Source organism: Brassica rapa, chromosome A02 (genome assembly GCF_000309985.2).
Source record: "Brassica rapa cultivar Chiifu-401-42 chromosome A02, CAAS_Brap_v3.01, whole genome shotgun sequence".
Taxonomy (NCBI): domain Eukaryota; kingdom Viridiplantae; phylum Streptophyta; class Magnoliopsida; order Brassicales; family Brassicaceae; genus Brassica; species Brassica rapa.
Window position 1 is genome coordinate 10,657,186 of NC_024796.2, and position 20,754 is coordinate 10,677,939.

General features: G+C 36.1%; 4 protein-coding genes across 10 annotated transcripts; 1 reads left to right on the plus strand and 3 right to left on the minus strand.

Annotated features, from left to right (window-relative positions):
* Positions 1-480: 480 nt before the first annotated feature.
* Positions 481-10,099, plus strand: LOC103852540 (protein PHYLLO, chloroplastic). Of its 3 annotated transcripts, XM_009129436.3 has the most exons (28): positions 481-726; positions 807-1,010; positions 1,097-1,302; positions 1,434-1,548; positions 1,695-1,811; positions 2,098-2,199; positions 2,435-2,491; positions 2,626-2,694; positions 2,965-3,069; positions 3,142-3,336; positions 3,453-3,551; positions 3,649-4,212; positions 4,529-4,753; positions 4,854-5,153; positions 5,456-5,523; positions 5,647-5,805; positions 6,076-6,201; positions 6,283-6,414; positions 6,489-6,600; positions 6,747-6,902; positions 7,127-7,366; positions 7,558-7,725; positions 7,839-7,982; positions 8,245-8,706; positions 8,817-9,104; positions 9,186-9,343; positions 9,442-9,549; positions 9,630-10,099. In XM_009129436.3, the coding sequence occupies exons 1-28, from the start codon at positions 568-570 to the stop codon at positions 9,922-9,924; spliced, it is 5,133 nt and encodes a 1,710-aa protein (XP_009127684.1). In that variant the 5' UTR covers positions 481-567; the 3' UTR covers positions 9,925-10,099. The 3 variants fall into 3 exon arrangements, with proteins under 3 accessions (XP_009127684.1, XP_009127685.1, XP_018512274.1); XM_009129437.3 differs by lacking the exons at positions 481-726; positions 807-1,010 and having other exon boundaries at positions 1,445-1,548; XM_018656758.2 differs by lacking the exons at positions 481-726; positions 807-1,010; positions 1,097-1,302; positions 1,434-1,548; positions 1,695-1,811 and having other exon boundaries at positions 2,101-2,199; positions 2,435-2,508.
* LOC108870703 (putative defensin-like protein 263) lies at positions 10,088-11,993 on the minus strand. The gene is made up of 2 exons (XM_018656134.2): positions 11,894-11,993; positions 10,088-11,796 (listed from the first exon to the last, which is right to left on the minus strand). Exons 1-2 carry the CDS (start codon positions 11,949-11,951, stop codon positions 11,609-11,611), a joined length of 246 nt encoding a protein of 81 aa, XP_018511650.1. The 5' UTR covers positions 11,952-11,993; the 3' UTR covers positions 10,088-11,608.
* Positions 10,221-11,526, minus strand: LOC103852539 (putative defensin-like protein 263). The gene is made up of 2 exons (XM_009129435.3): positions 10,684-11,526; positions 10,221-10,596 (listed from the first exon to the last, which is right to left on the minus strand). The coding sequence occupies exons 1-2, from the start codon at positions 10,739-10,741 to the stop codon at positions 10,382-10,384; spliced, it is 273 nt and encodes a 90-aa protein (XP_009127683.1). The 5' UTR covers positions 10,742-11,526; the 3' UTR covers positions 10,221-10,381.
* Positions 11,994-12,053: 60 nt separating the features above from the next.
* On the minus strand, positions 12,054-15,889 carry LOC103852541 (WPP domain-interacting tail-anchored protein 2). 5 transcript variants are annotated; one of them, XM_033285810.1, is made up of 5 exons: positions 15,177-15,889; positions 14,160-14,682; positions 12,682-13,847; positions 12,473-12,598; positions 12,054-12,381 (listed from the first exon to the last, which is right to left on the minus strand). In XM_033285810.1, the coding sequence occupies exons 2-5, from the start codon at positions 14,644-14,646 to the stop codon at positions 12,205-12,207; spliced, it is 1,956 nt and encodes a 651-aa protein (XP_033141701.1). In that variant the 5' UTR covers positions 14,647-14,682; positions 15,177-15,889; the 3' UTR covers positions 12,054-12,204. The 5 variants fall into 5 exon arrangements, with proteins under 5 accessions (XP_033141701.1, XP_033141700.1, XP_033141699.1 ...); XM_033285809.1 differs by having other exon boundaries at positions 14,160-14,653; positions 15,172-15,888; XM_033285808.1 differs by having other exon boundaries at positions 14,160-14,653; positions 15,177-15,882.
* Between the last annotated feature and the right edge of the window lie 4,865 nt (positions 15,890-20,754).

The following is a 20,754-nucleotide window of genomic DNA, read 5'->3' on the forward strand; positions in this document are numbered from 1 at the left end:
ATTGAAGAAAAAGAAAGTAACAAAAAAAAACGATGCGTTCGAAATTGCTACTGATTTTATCTTCTTTTTAGTGCAAACTGTCCATTGAATATTTGAATGCCACACAGGCTCATCGGAGACTATCCCGCATAAAGCTTTTCATGCGGCGAATAAACATCACGTAACTATTTTCCGTATTTGAATCTAACTCGTACAATGTCGATAAATTATCTATTTTACATTGTTTTAAATTAATTACATTTAACTATAGAATTCATATTAAAGAAATAATAAAAAATATAAATGCAATTTGATAGCATAAATAACCAAATCCATTATTAAAAAAAAAATTAAACATACTTTATCATATACTACCACAAATCAAGATATTATTTTTAGTTTCACAATTCAATTCCTCCCCCGGGGTCCACAATGTTGTTGTGGGGGCTTCGGTTTACTCCCCGGGTTTACGACGGTCTACTGGATAAATTCGTAAATCAACATGATTCTTTAAAACCAAATCAATTAGTATAAAGTTTGTGCGCCTTATCCACTGCGAGATTCACACCCATCCTCCAACGAAGAAAAATGGCATCTCCTCCATGCTACTCCTTTCTCCTCCTCTCGAATCCTCCGTTTCTACCTTCTCTGATTCCTCGCTACGCTTCTAGATACTCCTTCACACGGCGAACACAACGCTTCTCCTCCTTCGCCAGCTCTCTTCATGGAATCAGAAGAAACATCGAGGTTCGTTTCGTTACGAGAAACGACATCCGAGATCTTGTGTAATTCGAATTGATTTGGAGGTTTTGTGTTTGTTGTTATAGGTCGCTCAAGGAGCTCAATTCGATGAGCTGGTTCTGAGTAGAGACGATGTGAGTGAGGATGATGAGTTAACGGTACAAGTGTGTGTGACTCGTACGTTGCCTCCAGCTTTGACTCTTGAGGTTGGACTTGAGAGAGTCATGGAAGCTGTGGACGAACTCAAGTCTAATCCTCCTAAGTCCTCTAGTGGCGTCTTGCGATTTCAAGTACTACACATGTGCCTTTCTGGCTTTCTTGCAAAATATTGTTTTCCACATTATCGGTTATAACAAGCTTTATGTGTATTGTGTAGGTGGCTGTGCCTCCAAGGGCCAAAGCTTTGTTCTGGTTCTGCTCTCAACCTGTGTCTTCCGGTGTATTCCCTGTGTTTTTCCTCTCCAAGGATACTGTGGAGCCGTCTTATAAGTCGCTCTATGTAAAGGAACCTCATGGGGTTTTTGGAATTGGGGACGCACTCTCTTTCCTTCATCACTCCAAGGGTCATAGCAGCATAAAAACGTAGGCTTTTCTTGCTTTTGGTACTTTGTTTAGTCTCAGTTGGGTTTTCAGCAAGATGAATATAGGATTCTTGCTCTTCTTCTAAAGTGTTATATATCAGTTTAGGTAGTTAAGCTAACTAGCTTCTGCAGATTCCTCTCAGATGAATCAGCTATGGTGACGGCCTATGGTTTTCCAGATATTGATTTCAACGGAAACTCTAGTGTATATAGCAAGGATGGCTCTTCTTACTTCTTCGTTCCTCAGGTGAAGTGGCGTCGGCTTTATCATCAAGCTCTTGAATTGCATCTCTTTAGTTGTTTTTTTCTTTTCGTATTTACGGTTGATTGATGAAATGCTTGTAGCAAGTGTTCTTGCATTGTACATCGGTCTGATTATCGAAATTTCGACAGGTCGAGTTAGATGAGCACGAGGAGGTCTCCATATTAGCAGTTACCCTGGCATGGAATGATTCTCTATCCTATAGTTTTGAGCAAGCAATTAGTTCATATGAGAAATCAATTTTTCAGGTATGCTGATGTTCTGAAATTTTCTTTTTAGTATCTGCAACTTGGTTATTCATGTTCAAAGCACCATGCTGTATCCCTGAGGACACTAAACTAGTATGCAAAACTGAAAAAACAAAAGTATGCAAAACTGTCAATCAAATGTAGTGCAGGTTTGTTTTACTTGTGTCAATCAAATGGAAAGTTAATAGTTTTAGTTAGTGCTATTTGGTTGTTATTAAGATATCTTGAAATGTCTGTTTCTTCTGTGTCCTGTTTTTCACGTTAATCTTGGTTCATTTTCATGCAGGTTTCTTGTCATGTCTGCCCCAATTTAGAGGAGCATTGGTTTAAAAATCTAAAAAGTTCTCTTGCAAAGTTGGATGTAAAAGAGATTCATCCAATTAAGATGGTACATGCTTTTACTTAGAGAGCCGCTTAAAGGTCAACTTATATTAAAATTTTAGCTATCTGTTGCCTATCTGGATCTTATTTAGGTGACTCTCAGGAAAAATTGACTAAGTTTCTTGTAATATTGTTTTACGCGCTTGACCCACATGGATAATACTTACAACTTTTTATGTCTGAACTAAGCATGTAAACTTAGTTTCCTTCTCATGCCACTCATTCCTATGTTTATTTTGCAGGAGCATATGGAGTATTTAACATTTTCTGGGAGAGATCAGGGTGACGCCAAGGAACTGGTATCTTCTTTACCCTGGTAATTTTCGTCCCTGTAATTCAGAATTTTATTACTGTCCTTGAAGCTTGTCCGTTGGAATTCTTCTCTTCTGTCCATATGTATCTATACGGTTTGATTTGCTTGGTTTTGTTGCAGAAAAATATACAACCATTATGTCAGTTCCACTGCAAGCTTTCACCTGACGTTGTTTTCTCAAACAACATGGTACGTAGATGTATAAATATGGCATTTTTGTCTTAGATTGTTAGGCTGCTTTTGTACTACTTGTGATAATATAAAGACTGTTAATCTTACCTTCATGGTAATGTTAAGCTCCAAATTTTAACGCATTCTGTATTGCATAACTAATGTTACAGAGATGTTGAGACTCTTTACTGGCTGTTAACTTTTGAACCTTGTCGATTTTTGGGTTGTCATCTTGGATGGTGTGACTTTAAGTTTCTTTTCCTTTGTTTTTGTTTGTTTTGCAATCAGCTGAATCAGGAGGCTGAAGTGAGCAACTCCTTGAAAGATCAGGCTAATATCAATGCTGTATGGGCATCAGCTATAATTGAAGAATGCACTCGTCTTGGTTTGACGGTGAGCTGAATTTTTCAACCATCTGATAGAATCTCAAATTCAGATGTATTTTGTCATAACATACTGCCACAGTACTTTTGTGTAGCTCCTGGATCAAGATCCTCCCATCTTGCAATTGCTGCTGCCAACCACCCCCTTACAACGTGTCTTGCATGCTATGACGAACGATCTCTTGCATTTCACGCTATTGGGTATGCTAAAGGATCCCTTAAACCGGCTGTCATTATAACATCATCAGGAACCGCCGTTTCAAATCTTCTTCCAGCGGTCAGAGTTATCTTATTTATGCTTCACTAAATTTCTTGGTGCATGCCACATTAATTCGCCAAATACATTTGCGTTCTCTTACAGGGTATTTGTTTTGTGATTTTTTACAAATACAGGTGGTTGAAGCCAGTGAGGATTTCTTGCCTCTGCTACTACTTACTGCAGATCGTCCTCCTGAACTTCAGGGAGTGGGCGCAAATCAAGCTATAAATCAAGTAAGGTCAAGATATGACATTTCTTCGAAACCATACACACTTGTTGTTTCGTTTCTATATTCTACAATTTATTATGTTCCTTTTTCCTGTGTAACAGATAAACCACTTTGGTTCGTTTGTCAGATTCTTCTTCAATCTTCCTCCTCCAACTGATCTTATACCAGTCCGGATGGTCCTTACTACTATAGACTCTGCTCTACATTGGGCAACAGGTTCTGCTTGTGGACCAGTACATATGAATTGTCCTTTTAGAGACCCACTTGACGGTAGTCCAACAAATTGGTCATTCAACTGCTTAAATGGATTAGACATGTGGATGTCCAATTCTGAACCATTCACAAAATATTTTCAAGTTCAAAGCCTCAAGAGCAATGGTGAAACAACTGGCCAAATTACTGAGGTCTTACAAGTAATCAAAGAGGCTAAGAAGGGTCTTCTTCTTATCGGTGCAATCCATACGGAGGATGAAATTTGGGCTTCTCTTCTGTTGGCTAAAGAACTGATGTGGCCGGTTGTTGCAGATGTCTTGTCTGGTGTACGGCTGCGCAAGCTGTCTAAGCCTTTTCTTGAGAAGTGGACCCCTATTTTTGTTGATCATCTTGATCATGCCCTGCTTTCAGATTCTGTTAAGAATTTGATTGAGTTTGATGTTGTTATCCAGGTAAATTTTATCATTTTTTATTGTTACTTCATGCATCTAGACTAAGTATTGAAGATGATAGATGGATGGACAAAGGTACTTTTACAGCTTTTGTGGAAACTTATTATTCAAAATAGTAGTCGGGGTTTTGAACGCCTTGAAGGAAGTTTCAACTAATGATCAGAAAGTGGGAACTATTTGAATCATGACTAAGTCAACGATCTGCATCTCATATTAGGGTTCTCTTTTAACATATGGTGACTTCCAACCGAGACTTCAGTGAGTATAATTATATTGATTTGTACTGATTAAGTTTGTAATATGAAATCATGAATAGGTTGGAAGTCGGATAACAAGTAAAAGAGTTTCTCAGGTGCTAGAGAAATGCTTTCCATTTGCATACATTTTGGTTGATAAGCATCCATGCCGACATGATCCATCACACTTGGTCACTCACAGGGTCCAAAGCAATATCGTTCAGTTTGCTGATTGCGTGCTTAAATCTCGATTTCCATGGAGGAGAAGCAAATTGCATGGTCATTTACATGCATTGGATGGCGCAGTATGTCTTCCAGACAAACCTTTTAATTAAACATGGCCGCTTTCAATAAACAAATGCTTCCCTGTAGATTCTGCTTTTAATAATTCATTTATTTATGCAGATTGCCCGCGAAATGTCATTTCAATTATCTGCTGAGTGCTCCCTGACCGAACCTTATGTGGCACATATGCTTTCCAAAGCATTGACTTCCAAATCTGCTCTTTTCATCGGAAATAGTATGCCAATAAGGGATGTGGATATGTATGGATGTAGTTCGGGAAATTATTCGCACGTGGTAGATATGATGTTAAGTGCAGAACTGCCATCTCAATGGATACAAGTAACTGGAAATAGAGGAGCTAGTGGCATTGATGGCTTGCTCAGCTCCGCCACTGGCTTTGCTGTAGGGTGCAAGAAGAGAGTAAGATTATTTCCTTATGCCTTTTTTTTTATTGTTGAGTCGCATTTCTTGTGGGTACACTATTATAACTGTCAGATCAATATCAGCAAAAAATATTGTGGGGAAAGTTTTCTTGGTTCTTCTGTTCATTAACCATGAACCGATCATACTACTTCATTCTTAGTGTGCTGACCGGATACTCCCTAATGGAACATGTAGTTTTTATGTGTGAAGTGAAAGGAATAAAAGAACCATTTTACTCATGTGTTTGTTTACCGTTTCGGAAATTAAATCTTCTCATCAGCCAAACAAACGTATATCAGGTTGTCTGTGTGGTGGGAGACGTCTCTTTCCTTCATGATACAAATGGATTGGCGATTTTGAAGCAGAGGTATCCAATTTACTCTGTTTTATTCTTTTAATTTCACTGTTTTGTGATTTGTACACTGAAGATATGCCGTGGTTATAAGTCAATTTGACGATTCAATATCTGAACTTTAATCTGATTTATTAGGACTGCGAGGAAAGCAATGACAGTTCTCGTGATAAATAACCGTGGAGGTGGAATCTTCCGACTTCTTCCTATAGCAAAGAGAACAGAGCCTAGCGTGTTGAATCAATATTTCTATACATCACATGACATTTCCATAGAAAACTTGTGTTTGGCACATGGGTAAGAAATATACCAACAGTTTTTACTCTGTTTTCCCTTCCCGCTTTGCTACTACTTCAATGTGCTCTGGTTTTCACAATGTAGGTTTTTGAACAAAGAATAGTGGATAAATTTTTTAGATTGGTAGCTTAGATTAGATGGTCGTTAAATTTGTTCACCGTAGTCTATAGTCGAGTTGGTTCTGCATGATTTATGATACCCTTAGGCGAGTAGAGTTTTCCTTCATTGTCTATTATAATAAATAACTAAGCCAACTTGTTAAATATGCAGTGTGAAGTATGTACACGTTGGGACAAAAAGGGAACTTGAGGAAACTCTATTGGAACCCAGCGTTGAAGAGATGGATTGCATTGTGGAGGTTGAAAGCTCTATTGATGCTAACGCGATCGTTCATAGGTTGTTTGGGCTTCTTTTTTAATATTTTATAATGTCCCCACTTTCTTGTGCTCTTTGTTGACATTGACTACTCGTTCACAGTACTTTGGAGAGTTTTGCACGCCAAGCTGCAAATAATTCCTTGGGCATTATCTCGGCCAGTTCTGTTCTTCATCCAATGATCGACAGTGTACTTCTTTTCCAAGTCTCTGGAATACAATATTCGCGGTACAGGTAAGAATTGTCCGAAACTGTATCTGAATATTACCCCTCTCTTTTTCTTTTTCTAAGAATAACTTTCTTTTCAGAGTCGGACTGTGCGACAGACCTACCATATATTCTGGTGAATCCTCTCAATTCCATAGAGAAGGGTTCATACTCTCCCTTACTTTGGAGGATGGAAGCATTGGCTGCGGAGAGGTTTGCTATTTTATTCCGTTATTTTTTAATCACTAATTTTACATTTTTGTACATTTCTGCTTCTTCTCCCTCCCATGTCCCACTGCTAGAGTAATAATATATTGTATGCATATGCCTGAGAATCATGTTACGTGTTTCATGAGCAGGTTGCACCTTTGGACAGTAGTAGGGAGAACTTAATGGATGTTGAGGGGCAGCTACAGTTGATTCTTCACCTTATGAAAGGAGCTAAAGTCAGTCACATGCTTCCTTTGTTAAATGGCTCGTTTTCTTCCTGGATTTGGAGTGAACTTGGAATCACTGTAAGTTTCCGTAGCCTTAATTTTTCCAGTAGAAAATTATTACATTAGTACAGCTACTTTCTATCAGGAGAAAATTGCAAAGTAAATGAACCGATTCTGCTGAGCATGATTCTTTTCTAAATCGTGCTAGGTGAAAAATATTCTTGATCTTCGTAGTCTTCTTATACAGAGTATAGTTCCTGGGAATGGTAATTGAAGGCTTGTCAATTTACTTATTTTTTCAGGCATCATCAGTTTTCCCAAGTGTCAGATGTGGTCTGGAAATGGCTCTTCTGAATGCAATGGCAGTAAAACATGATTCTGGTTTAATGGGGATACTTCATTGTCAGAAAGAAGAAAATGGTTCTGCTCAGCCACACTCTGTTCCAATATGTGCCCTTCTTGATTCTGAAGGTACTCCATCAGAGGTCGCATACGTTGCTAGAAAACTTGTTGAAGAAGGGTTCAGTGCTATTAAACTTAAAGTAAGCCAACGTTGTTTAAGCATATAAACAAGATTACACTCAGTCATAAGAGTAAGATAGCTGGATTTGTTTTCTTAATGCTTCTTCTTAGTAGTATTTTCATGCATAAATTGAAGTAGTTGACTTTCTCACTCTTCGGGTTTTCAAGCTATTGATTACTGACTGAAGGATAAACCTGCCTAAAATTACAGGTTGCTCGTCGAGTGAACTCCGTTCAAGATGCTTTAGTTCTGCAAGAAGTAAGGAGACTAGTTGGCGATCAAATTGAACTCCGTGTAGATGCTAATTGTCGCTGGACTTTTGAAGAGGCTATAACGTTTGGTTTATTGGTGAAAAAATGCAATCTACAGTATATTGAGGTCCGGTACAGTATAAATTATTGCAATCTGATTGAGTTCTGAAGTATTTCTTGAAAATTAACTTATTTTTCTTTCCTAATATAAATTCAGTGAAAAACTTTTGAATATTTCAGGAACCTGTCCAGAATAAAGACGATCTTATAAGGTTTTGTGAAGAAAGTGGATTACCAGTAGCACTTGATGAGACTCTTGATGATTTTAAGGAATGTCCCTTGCGCATGCTTGCCAAATATACCCATCCTGGAGTAGTTGCTGTTGTAAGCCACTGGTCATTCTTCTACAACCTTTACATGAGCCTGAGATTGCTAAAAAATATATTCTTTCTTGCATACCAAGTTCTTTCATCAACTCATCTTGGCTCTCTTCTTTGTTTGATTTGGAGATGGGTTTCAGTTTTGTAGCTAGGATCAATAGTATATCAGCTCTATCATCTTATACTATGGGCTTTTACCTTATTTAATTTTTCTCTTGGAAATCAGTTAGTGTTCACTTTGTTTTATCATTACTTGATATTCGTAGGTTATTAAACCAAGTGTTGTCGGAGGGTTTGAGATTGCAGCACTGATTGCTCGCTGGGCACAGCAGCATGGAAAGATGGCTGTTATAAGTGCCGCATATGAAAGTGGCCTAGGTTTGTCAGCATATATTTTGTTTGCATCATATTTGGAGACGGAGAACGTCAAAACATTTAGAGAGAGAAAGCAAGGAATGGCCCCTCTTGTGGCTCATGGTCTTGGAACCTACAAATGGCTTAATGAAGACGTAATGATGAATAGTTTAGGGATATCTCGTAGTCCGTACAGTGGATTTATCGAAGGATCTGTTGCTGATGCTAGCAAAAATCTAAAGGATGTTAACATAAACAACGATGTTATTGTAAGAACCAGCATAGGAGTTCTCGTCCGGAGGTGTGAACTGAGGGTGGACGTAGGTGGTTTCTCTCATTTTGTAAGAATCCACGAGGTTGGGCAGAATGTAGAAGTAAGTTTCTTCCGTGTTTTTGATTTTGTATGTCTGAAGCTAAAAAGACATAAGCATGATGTTCTTGGTTAATTTCTTCCTAGCTTCACTCTCCGGTAATGTATTTTCAGGGAAGTGTAGTTATGTTTCTTCATGGGTTTCTTGGAACTGGTGAAGAATGGATCCCCATCATGAAGGGTATCTCGGGATCTGCAAGATGCATTTCAGTTGATATCCCTGGTCATGGAAGCTCAAGGGTACAGAGTAATGCTAGTGAGACCCCAACTTTCTCAATGGAGATGATAGCGGAAGCACTGTATAAATTGATTGAGCAAATTACTCCTGGCAAAGTTACCATAGTTGGATATTCCATGGGAGCAAGAATAGCACTGTACATGGCTTTGAGATTTAGCAACAAGGTGGGTTCCCTTTATCTGAAAACTCAACATTGTTAATTGTTTTAGTAATGCGTATAATGGAATTTGGTGCTGTTCTAATAGATCGAAGGCGCTGTTGTGGTATCGGGGAGCCCCGGGATCAAGGATCCAGTGGCAAGGAAAGTTCGAAGTGCAACAGATGATTCTAAAGCACGAATGATGGTTGACCATGGACTAGAAATCTTTGTGGAGAACTGGTACAATGGAGGCTTGTGGAAAAGGTGTCTTTCTTAATACACTGTTACCTTTTGTAATTTGGTGAATTCATTATTTGGACTTGAGTTCATTACTCATATGAGTTGCGCTTTTCATTGAGCAGTTTCAGAAGTCACCCCCATTTCAGAAAAATAGTTGCAAGCCGCTTGGTACATGATGATGTCCTTAGTGTTGCAAAGTGCCTCTCAGATCTGAGCACTGGGAGACAGCCGTAAGTTCATCTTTTGTAACCTTTTTTTTTTAATTCCAAGGCGATGATGATCTTTAGTGCTGATGTCCTTTGAAAAATAGGTCATTGTGGGAAGAGTTGGCTGATTGTGATACAAATGTCTCACTTGTCTTCGGAGAGAAAGATGTAAAATTCAAGAAAATTGCTAGTAGGATGTACCTTGAGATGAGTAAAAGCAAGAAGAGCGAAATCCATATCATTGAGACGGTTGAAATCCCAGAAGCTGGCCACGCTGTTCATCTGGAGAGCCCTCTCCACTTGATCCTCGCTCTTAGAAAGTTCTTAACAAGAGTGCGCAAAAACTCTGCAGAGACAGAGCTTTCGCAGAAGCTCTTGTTAGCACTTAAAGAAACATAAGCAAACTCTACCGAAATCTGAGAAATGTATCAGATTTTGGATAATGAAGACATTATTTTGATTATTGAATGGACCTTTCTCAGGCATGAACTAAATTGATTTAAGTAATCATATATATTTTGTTTTGAATTTGTGTATTGCTCCGCTGTCTAATAAAGTAGAAGTTATGATGGTTCTCTGGTTGTTCTCATGCTCTCTCTCATGTTCAAAGAAAGCAAATATCACATGAGCTTAGAAGACATGCTAGTATTAACCAAACTTCAGGTGATGATGATTTAATGATCAGCAAAACATTCTACTGTAAGATCTTACTATATAGTTTACCTCCCCAAAGGAGGCTTCAAAACAGTATTTGAGGAACACTAAATCACTTCAACACCAATAAACATCAATCTCTTCTTCTTAGCTGTCTTAAAATTAGATAATATACTAATATACTATGGTGGTTTCCAGTCTCTTAACGCTCACAGAAACAGGTTCCAAAGCTGCAGTTTACAATCTTGAAGCCTTTAGGACAGTACTTGATGCATTCGTTGTCTCTACGGCAAGACACATCAGTCTCGTAACTGTCCATTATAGGTGCTTCACAGCTCTTCTTTCCATCACGACATTTTCCACAGAGGCAATTCACTTCTTCCTTGGCCATCTCTCTTGCATCAACCAAAGAAGAACCTTTATCACAAGCACACCACAAACTTTAAAACAAGATCAAATCAAGAACTCTGTAGCATAGAGAAACTTATCATAGAAGAAGCATACAAAATGCTATGACTGAGATGGTGAAGAGGAAGACCAACTTGAGAGACGTTTTCTCCATTGCTTATTGTAACCTCAAAACTTTTTTGTTTGTTTGTTTCTTTTGATTTTGTAAGTGTTAAATTGCGTTGTCTTCTTTTATAGAAGAACATTAAAAGGAAATAAATATTTTATCTGAAAGTTTTAAGACAAAGCCAAACCCAAAATATATAAGCCAAAAAAGAAGCATACAAAAAGTGCTATCTGGGGGAGAACAAGAAGACAAACTTGAGGGACGTTTTCTCCATTACTAATTGTAATCTCAGAATCTTTTTCTTGTTTATTTTTATTTTACAAGTGGTGATGAAGAGAAAAATCTGGTTGCCTTCTTTAGTAGAAGGAAGTTTAAAAGGGATCAAATCTTTTGTCTGATGAAAGTCATACCAAGTTCAGTCAGATACTATTTGACTACACATTGTTTTGTTCCTACTTGAGATTTGATCATTTTAGGAAATCACTTTATAAATGTTGATTTTATTTTTGTAGAGGAAATAAAACTAGAGTTGAGATTCATTGTATGAAGTAAATACAAGAGACAATGAGTATTCACAACACAATATGTGTTTACAAACTAATCACTTTGACTATGAGGCACACTATCATAAGATTTTTGCTCTCATAAGATTCTTAATAAGAGTGCGCAAACATTATGCAGAGGCAGAGGTTTCTCAGAAGCTCTTGTTAGAGCTTAAACAATATTTGGAACATGAGAACTTGTTGGCCTTTAGTACTCAATTATTTCAAATTCCAGTTGTATTGAATACTATTTGCAGATATATGTTTTCAAGAAGAACAATTAAATTGACTGCAAAATTGTTTTATATATACTTTTTTTTATCTCTTGTTCCTCTCTATCTTTAAAATAGAAATTATTGTGGTTTTCAATCTCTTAGCACTCACAGAAACAGGTTCCAAAATTACAGTTAACAATCTTGCAGCCTTTAGGACAGTGCTTAATGCATTCATTGTCTCGACGGCAAGATGCATTAGTCTCGTAAGTGTCCATTATAGGTGCTACCGGCGGCAAGCAGTTCACCTCTTCCTTCGCCATCTCTCTTGAATCACCTAAATACGAACCTACACACCATAAAACATTAGTAATCGATACAAAACCAAAGCAACAATTATATAACAAAGAAGAACTGATCATAGTCATATAGAAGAAGAAGCATACAAAAGACTATGATAGTGAGGGAGAACAGGAAGAGAAGCTTGAGAGACATTTTTTCCATTGCTAATTGCAATCTCAGAATCTTTTCTCAGTAAATTGTTTATAGTGCAAGACTGCAAGTGATGAGGAAAGAAGTCATATTGTCTTCATATATAGAAGAAAGTTAAACGGTAAAAAATATTTTTTATAAAGTTTTACCAAATTGAGTCGGATACTATTTGATTGCACATATTGTACATTGAGCATTTACAACCAAATATACAATTGGCTAATGATATTTCCAAGAGACAAATTTTTCAAACTGATTTTTTTTTCTAGTAACAAACGCCAAAGCAAAGAATGAAAGAAAGCACAAAAGCTAAGGCCAAAACTAGTATGCGTCTCAATTTGGGTGCTCTTCTGATCTCAGTGTTCATGCTACTCTTTTCAGACGCATAGTGATCCTCCGGTTCAACGTCAGTTTCTGGTTCTTCCCTTGTTCTCTCATCCTCCTGTTTAAAGAGAGCAAAACACACACATAAGATTAGTACAAGAGAGACAATGATATACTAAGAACATCGCGTTTTTGTAATGAATACCTGCCTGCAGACTTTCAGCATTAAAAGGCAGCTCTTTGTCCCCAGCGTAAGTTCCATTTCTTTGGTATTTACTTCCCATTGAGCATTGATTCACTCTCAGCTTTTCATTTTCCTTAGCCAAAGAATATAGCTGCAAAAGGAGATTAATGGTTGGCTCTTGTGTCACCTTTGCTTGTATACAAAGAAAAATATTAGGCAGATAGCACAAAGTACCTGTTCTTGTATACGTTCCCTTTCACTGGATAACTGCATCACCATATCCATCAAAAGCTTGTTCCTCACAGTTATTTCTTGTGCATTTTTCTCTTTCTCAACGTTAGCTAGTTCCAGCGATGCCTCCAAGGATTTGGCTCTTTGCCTCAAAAGGGTCACTTCTTTGTTAAGTACAGAGTTAGCTGTAGAAACCACAACGCATTTCTCCTCAACTGTCTCCGTTCTACTCTCAGCTTTTGAGGCTTTAGATTTCAAATCTTCGATCAAAGTCTCCATATCCCATATCGCCGTATACAACATGTTCTGCTGTTCTTGACTTGCTTCTGATGATACCTTGGAGTTTTGTAATTGGAATTCTAATTCCCTGACTTGCTTCTCGAGTGAGCTCACCTTCTTTGTCTTTTTCTCATCAGCATCTTTGAGAAAATTCAGTTCCTCAGTAAGTTCAAGATTTGCAGCATCTACCTCTTTAATCTTAGCTTCTCCACTCTCAGCTCTGCTTTCAGCCTCGAAAAGGCTTTCTTTGATGGACTCATTCGCATCCTCCGTTTCAGCAAGATGTAACAGAACTTCTTGTTTAGAGGCATTGACACTCTTCAGCTCAGTCTCGGTCTTTTCGTGTTTTTCTTCAGCTGACTTCACTTGTTCCCTTAAAGTGAGTACTTCTGAAACCATCTCTCGATTTTCCGCAATTGTTCCCTCAAGCTTTTGCACCAAAAGATCTTTCCCTTCGAGCTGTACAGTGAGATCTTCAAGCTTAGCCTTGAGTTCTGACTCTCGTTGTGCTGAACCATTCTGACTCAACTGGATAATCTGAAGACGGCCAACAAGCTCCTTTGAGATACCCATGAGCACCTCTGAAGAGTTTTCTGCTTCTAGAAACTGTCCCCATATAAACTCTGATGCTTCTTCCATCCTAGAAGATACCTCCTCTGTGTAGTGTAGCTTGAGTTTCAGCTCTTCTTCGTTTTGCTGGAACTCCATTAGCTTCTTATCAAGCTCTAACTCTCTTGCTAATGACTTCTCCAGCATCCTCAGAGCATTTTTATGCCGTAGATCCGCTGGTCTCAGTGCATACTTCTGCCTTAAATCTTGACCACTTCCTGAATACCCCACTGACTCCTCGTTTTCACCTGCCAACACGTTTGTATGCAATGCATAAAACACTTTAACACTACCACCATATACTCTCTCCGTTTCATAATAAGTGTTGTTTAAGATTTTTGCACACAGAATAAAAAATTGCCAATTTTTCAGTTTTTACTCCTATTTAAATACACTGTTTTTTTTTTTTTGCTAAGATACACTGTTCTATTTGAGTTTTGTTAATTGATATATTAAATAAAAGGATAAAAGATGGAAAATTTATTTAATAGCATATGCATTGAAAATGTAAAACAACACTTATAGTGAAAATAAATTTTAAAAATTAAAAAAGACACTTGATATGAAAAGGAGGGAGTATGATCAATGCTTACTTGAGCCATTTCTTATGTAATGAAGTGTCCTTCGAAGCTGAGCTAGTTGCAAGTTGATCTCTGAGACTTGTCCCCTAGACTGCTTCAAGGAATCTGCAGATTCACCCAACTTGCCTTCCATGAAGATAGAGTTTGAGTGTTTGCAAGTAGATAACTTATAAGAAGCGTCAACTATTTGGGCTTCCAGCTCATCCAAAACCTCATCCACCTCCTTCACCTCAGACTCCAATATACCGCACAGCAGATCAAACTTCAAAGCTTTCTCAAAGGAAGCTGCGGAAGAATCAAGTGTCCCCACCCTTTCAAGATCATTATCCCAAGCCAAAAGGTGCATAAGAAGCACATGCAGGTTCAGCAGTTTTTCACTAGTATAGGCCGAGTCCATCTCTAGCTTTGCCAGCATCCCTTCTATCGCTTGCTCCTCCACACTCCTACTAGACGAGGCTTCGCCGTGATTACACACATCTTCCTGAACGATGTCCTCCATCTTTGGCCTGAAAAAATCAAAAAATTCAAATCTTAGCTACGGAAAAGGAAACATTCTAATCCAATATATGGAAACCAAAATGAGTTTGTGACTAATGAATGAATTTGTAAAGGTAAAAGGCACAATCTTTCAAATGGAGTTATCTTCTCCTATGCAAGTACAAGAACCTCTCTCTCACTACAATGGTACTCAATATTAATGTCACAATGGACACAATAATAGTTATGTTTCCTCAGATAAAAAAATGCCTACTTTGGACAAAAACCATATGCAAAGAGAACTCAACTTGTCAGACAGTGTAATGTAGCTACAATTCTGGTAAGACTTAACATTTAAGGAGATCCATCAACAAATGGTACTAACTTACTACCACAAAAGATTCAAACTTTACCATTGAAAGATCAAAATTCAACAAGCGAGAAACAAAAAAAAAATCAAGAAACAGAAATGGTCGGTTCCATTCACTTGGAACAGACAAAGACAGAAGGTTCCGACAAGTCAAATAGGATCTGGAAAGAAAGTAACCTTACCGATGAAACTCTGCACGAGCTTTGTCGAATAAACAGAGAGGTTTCTCCGTCGACGGACTCGAGTTTGGGGTTTGGTTTCCAAGAGTACGAGAATGATAATGCTAAAATGCGCGGGGGTTGTTTACAAGTCAGCTAACGATGCAGAAAGCGCGCGCATGATAGTTTTGTAGACTCGGATCGGAGTCGTGCGCACGTTAGCCGTGGGCTTTTTGTGGTGGACGTTGTACTTGTATTATGTTATTGGAGAGGAGAGGAGAGGAGCGGAAGAAACCACTTTTGGTTACAGCCAAAAAGGACTAAAATTGACAAAAATATATTTTCTAGTGATATATATATATATATATATAGTTTGACAGTTTAATGTAAATGTTTCAAGACTTTTTAAAAATTCAAAAAAATTAGTTGAGCATATATTTTGTTCTTTAATGTGTAGATAAAAATGATGCATTCACATTTAAGATTATGATTTCATTCATAAATTGTGATTTTTGTGTTTATAATGCAAAATTTTAGTATAATTTATATAAGTTCTGTTAAGTACAATTTTATTACTGAGGTTATTGCAGTTTATGGTTGAAATGGCAATTGTGTGTATTAATTTACTAAAACTATAACCCCCACCACATCTAGGATGTATCGCTTCCCAGTTGAGATGTGTATGTTGGATATGCCGCTGCAGCTAGAGGTGCATAAGTAGGTATGCCTGATGATGATGGACATAAGCAGTGTTCCACTGATGTGGTTGTGCAGGAGCGGCTTCTGAAGCAGGTCCATGTGGAAGAATGGGAACCTGATTATAAGGTATATATACCCAAAGTGGGTCTTTGGTGGGTATGCCTTAATTATGATGGATATAGGCAGTGTTCCACTGATGTGATCGTGAAGGAGCGGCTTGGAAAGTTTGAGGCGGTGCAGGTGTTAATGCTTGTGTTGGGCGGGGGTACCACTGATGTTGTTGCGCAGGAGCTTGTGACCAAGTATGAAGCTGTGCGTCATTGTTAGTTTTCGCCCATTTCATCCTATCTGAAAAACGAGAGTCTCATCTGCCGCCCCACGCTTTTTAGGCTCCTCTGAACTACTCCGGCAAGGCAAAAAGAGTTTATAATGCAGATCTTCAGCTTTTTCAATGGAAGCATCATCTCCAAAACGGCTCAGGTACGCTATGTATCTTATCGATATATTTTTTCTCTCAGCTTAACTTGCAGAGTGCTGTATATCTGTAGCATTTGGATTTATAAAATTTTCAGTAAGTGCTTAAATTTATCAAGGTTGCTTGGAAGTGGCAGAATAAATTAAATCCAAAAATAACAGTTCTTGGATCAACTGTTTTGACTTCATTAGTTAACACGAGCCGGATTAATCATTGTTTTTGTCTCTACTGGGAAATTAGTTGGGCATCGGTGCAGATATTAAAAAAAAAACATATATTTTTTTTAATGTGATATCATTTATTGTATGATTTTTTATGATTATATAGTATATTTAAAATTTTAAAAAGTAGAGTAATTATTATTTTCCAGCTTAGTTACTCCATTTTCCACCGGTCAAAAATAGTAAATGTATAGTAAAATTATACTTTACCTTAAACAAAAGAAAAAATTTACTCTCAGTTTCATTTTTTATTTCCTTCATTTCCTATTTTTATTTTCCACATTTTTACTCTAATAAATACTAATCAGAGCCATATATAGTATCAGGTTTAGTAAAGTTTAGACTATGTGTTTATAGTTAAAATGAAAAATATGTCAAATGTACAAGATTTTGATCAAAATGGTTGGGTTAAGATCGTATAATTGATATCGAACATGACTGATAGAAGAGATCCACTATAATTCAGATTCCACCAACCATCAACTGATAGAAAGTCATTTTCGCATATGGCAATACTTGAACAAAAGAGAAGGAATAGAGAACATTCCTTAAGAAATGTTTCGTACACCGTGAAATGTTTCAAAAAAAAAAAACATCCTAAAGACGTCAGTCATGATCTGTTAGACACAGCCGGAAGAAGTAATATTGTCTCTATAGGGATCTCAAGTGACTCTCTCAACTCCTGAAATGATTTCACTGTATTAGCAGTTTTTGGAGCCGAAAACACCGGAAGAGAAGTGACCAAACGGCTTTGATTCCCGGAACTTCTTACGGGCAGAGGCGGACCTACTCAGACCAATAGGGTGTCACATGACACACCTTAAATATGATAAATATTAAATTGTAGGTAGAAACATGAAAAATTCTCTAGCATTTTTGGTTTGAGTTGCACTTTGACACCCCTAAAACTTGGGTTCAACTCACTCTGACACCAAATATTTTTCACAATTTTTTTTTGGTTACATGTTTGACCCAGGTTAAAGTGAATCCTGGGTCCGCCACTGCTTACGGGAATCAAAGAACCACTGACACGCCTGATAGGCACCGGAGCAGGGGGTGGAACCTTGGCTCTGGAACTCCTAGAGGTTTGGGGACCACCTGAAAAAGGAAGAAATACAATGGAGAGATAAATAGGTCATCTTCAGACAAACTAACGGACCATCAGAAGACGAAGTCAAGGTAGGAGTGGGCACAAATACATGATATCCGGCTTGTACTCGGTACTTGACTCGACTTGGTTTAAAAAAGGAAAAATGATTGCTACATACATGAAGTATTGGTCATCACATGGCTAACCATGCAAACTAAATTAATATATACCTAGCCGCACGAAGTATATGTTATGCATGACAACATCCCTCAACTTTATAATGTTATATAGTTAACATCACGAGTTTAATTTCATTTATCCAAAAACTGATGTGGATGTTAGAGATCGTTTAAATATCTTGTTTCAACAATTAAAATATGACCGATTCGACTATAATTTAACTGAAATTAGATTTTGACCCACATTTTAAAAGCGTAAGAATATTTTTAACAAAATCTAATTTACAAAATCAATATGTTTTGACATTTTTTGATAAATAGTGTTTTAACATTTTTATTTTAGTGTACTTTAAAACTATATAATTGTATTATTTTTATTTATATTAATCTGTTTTGTTATGAACTTTTAATAAGTAATGTTTTGACATTTTTATTTTTGTGTCTTTTAAAACTATATAATTATATTATTTTTATTTTTATTACTCTGTTTGTTTTATTAATTATTTTAATCTGTTTTGTTATGAACTTTTACTAAAGAATTTGTAATTCGTTTGATTAATTGTGTGATATATAATTCTTTGATAATTTTTTTAATTATAAAACTTATTTTCTGTCAATTTACTAACTCAAAAATTTTATTTGTTTAAAACTTATTTGATGTCAAATTAAACCAAACATAATCTTGCGTATATAATTATTAATTATATACTTTTAAGAATAAAAGTAATCAAAGAATAAGAATCTAATATGAAAGGTTTACTTAGTTTAAATGAATGGAATTTTTGTTTATGAAAAAAATATATAAAATAATTCATTAACTTAATAATTTCATATTAAACAAATAAATTGTTAGAGTCAATAAATTGACATCAAAGAAGTTTTATTGTATTTTTTTATCAAATAAGTATATATCACACAATTAATCAAATGAATTACATAAATTTTATTAAAAATTCATACCAAAACAGATTAAAAGAATTTAAAAATAATAATTAAATAATATCTTATATAACTTTATATTTAACATAAATAAAAATAATATAATTATATTGTTTTCAAATACACTAAAATAAAAATGTTAAAACACTACTTATAAAAATTTATAAAACATATTGATTTTGTAAAGTAGATTTTGTTAAAAAAAAATTATAATTTTAAAACACATGTCAAAATCTAATTAGGTAAATTACCGTCAGGTACGCCACATTTTAGTTGATGTAACGAGAGATTTAAACGGTCTCTAATATATACATCATTTTTTGGATATGAAATTAAACTCGTGATGCTAATTACATAACATCATAAAGTTGAGGGATGTTGTCATGCATAATATATACTTCGTGTAGCTAAGTATACATTTGTTTAGTTTGCATGGTTAGCCATGTGATGGCCAATACTTCATGTAGTCATCAAACAAGTACTTGATACAATCAAGTCGAGTAACAAGTAAGCGGATTTTATTACTCACAAGTACAAGTCAAGTATCAAGTTCATTTTTATTTTTAATTACTTGGCTTGTTACTTGACTCGTTACTTGTTATTCTTTATTTGTCCCATTACTTGTTATATATTACTTGTTTTATTAAATATTTGGTATCAATTTCACTAGTTAATTAAAATTTATGTATTGTATTTTATGAGTGGCCACAATTACTCGTTACTTGCTTCCTAATCGCTATTTAACCAGTACATGATCCTTAAAGTTGAGTACTTCTTCTGACCAATTCGATATCAGCTGTGTTCGTTTCTTCGCCGCAAGACGCAGCGGCAGCGGCCAAAAATTAAACAGGAATCACGGCAAGACACAACACCGATGACCGCAGCGGCAATTAACAAGCGACGCAGCGTCAGAAAAAGCGAAGCTTTCCAGTGTTGCCGCTGACGTCAAAAAAAGTAGCGACCATTGTTCTCCATTTCTCTCTCCTCTCTGCTACTGAAAACAGAGATGCGCGTCATCAGTTCTTCTCTCTTTTTTTTTGGATACTCTTTTTCCCTTGTAAATTTTGATCTGTAGTCGCTGCGGCAGCGTTCGATTAACGAACAGGACTATCAAGTAATCTATTTGATTAGCAAGTATAAAATAAATATCAAATATTAAAATAAATTAATTACTTAGTGTTGTTTGGTTCAATGCTAAGAAATATACAGTTTCTTAGATCATAGTAAAATAATTTGTTTATGTTTCCATTTTCATAACTGAATCAAACATAAGTGATATATTTATATAAGCACTTTGAAATGTTCTCTTTCTTATATATTCTAATTCTTGAATTGACTAAAATAAACGAAAACAATGACATGTTATTTAAATATAATAAAATTATTTACCTTTAAATTCTAGCGAATTAGCAAATAATTTACCAATAATTATCAAGTAGTTACAAGTAACGATTAATAAAATAAATCAAGTAACTCGCAAGTTCATCAATTTTTTACAAGTACTTGAAACTGCAAGTACTCGTTTTTAGCAAACCAAATACAAGTCCAAAATTTTACTACTCGAACAAGCCAAGCCAAGTACTAAGTACAACGAAAATACCAAGTACCCGGTTTGTACCCACCCCTAAGTCAAGGTCATCCTTGAATTTCTTCTAATAAGAAGTGTCATCGATAAAAGAAGAAGAAAAATGAATGAGTAAGAAAAATATTGAAAAAGAAGATGATGAATTTAGGAGGTAAAGAAGATGAGAATTGTAAATATTGAAAAAAAAATGTATAAGAAAAAAACTTGTGACAGTTAACGATAGGAATTTTTTTCCAAAAGAACACGATGGTGGCCAAAAAGTAAAAGAAAAAAAATAAAGTATTTAATCTCTCAAAAACCAAAGAAGTAAATGATTACCTATCCCAAAAATATTCATTTTCCAATGAAGGAAAATCGAATCTCTTGATTTACATCGACCAAAACTGGAATCAAATCAACAATTAATTCAAGAAA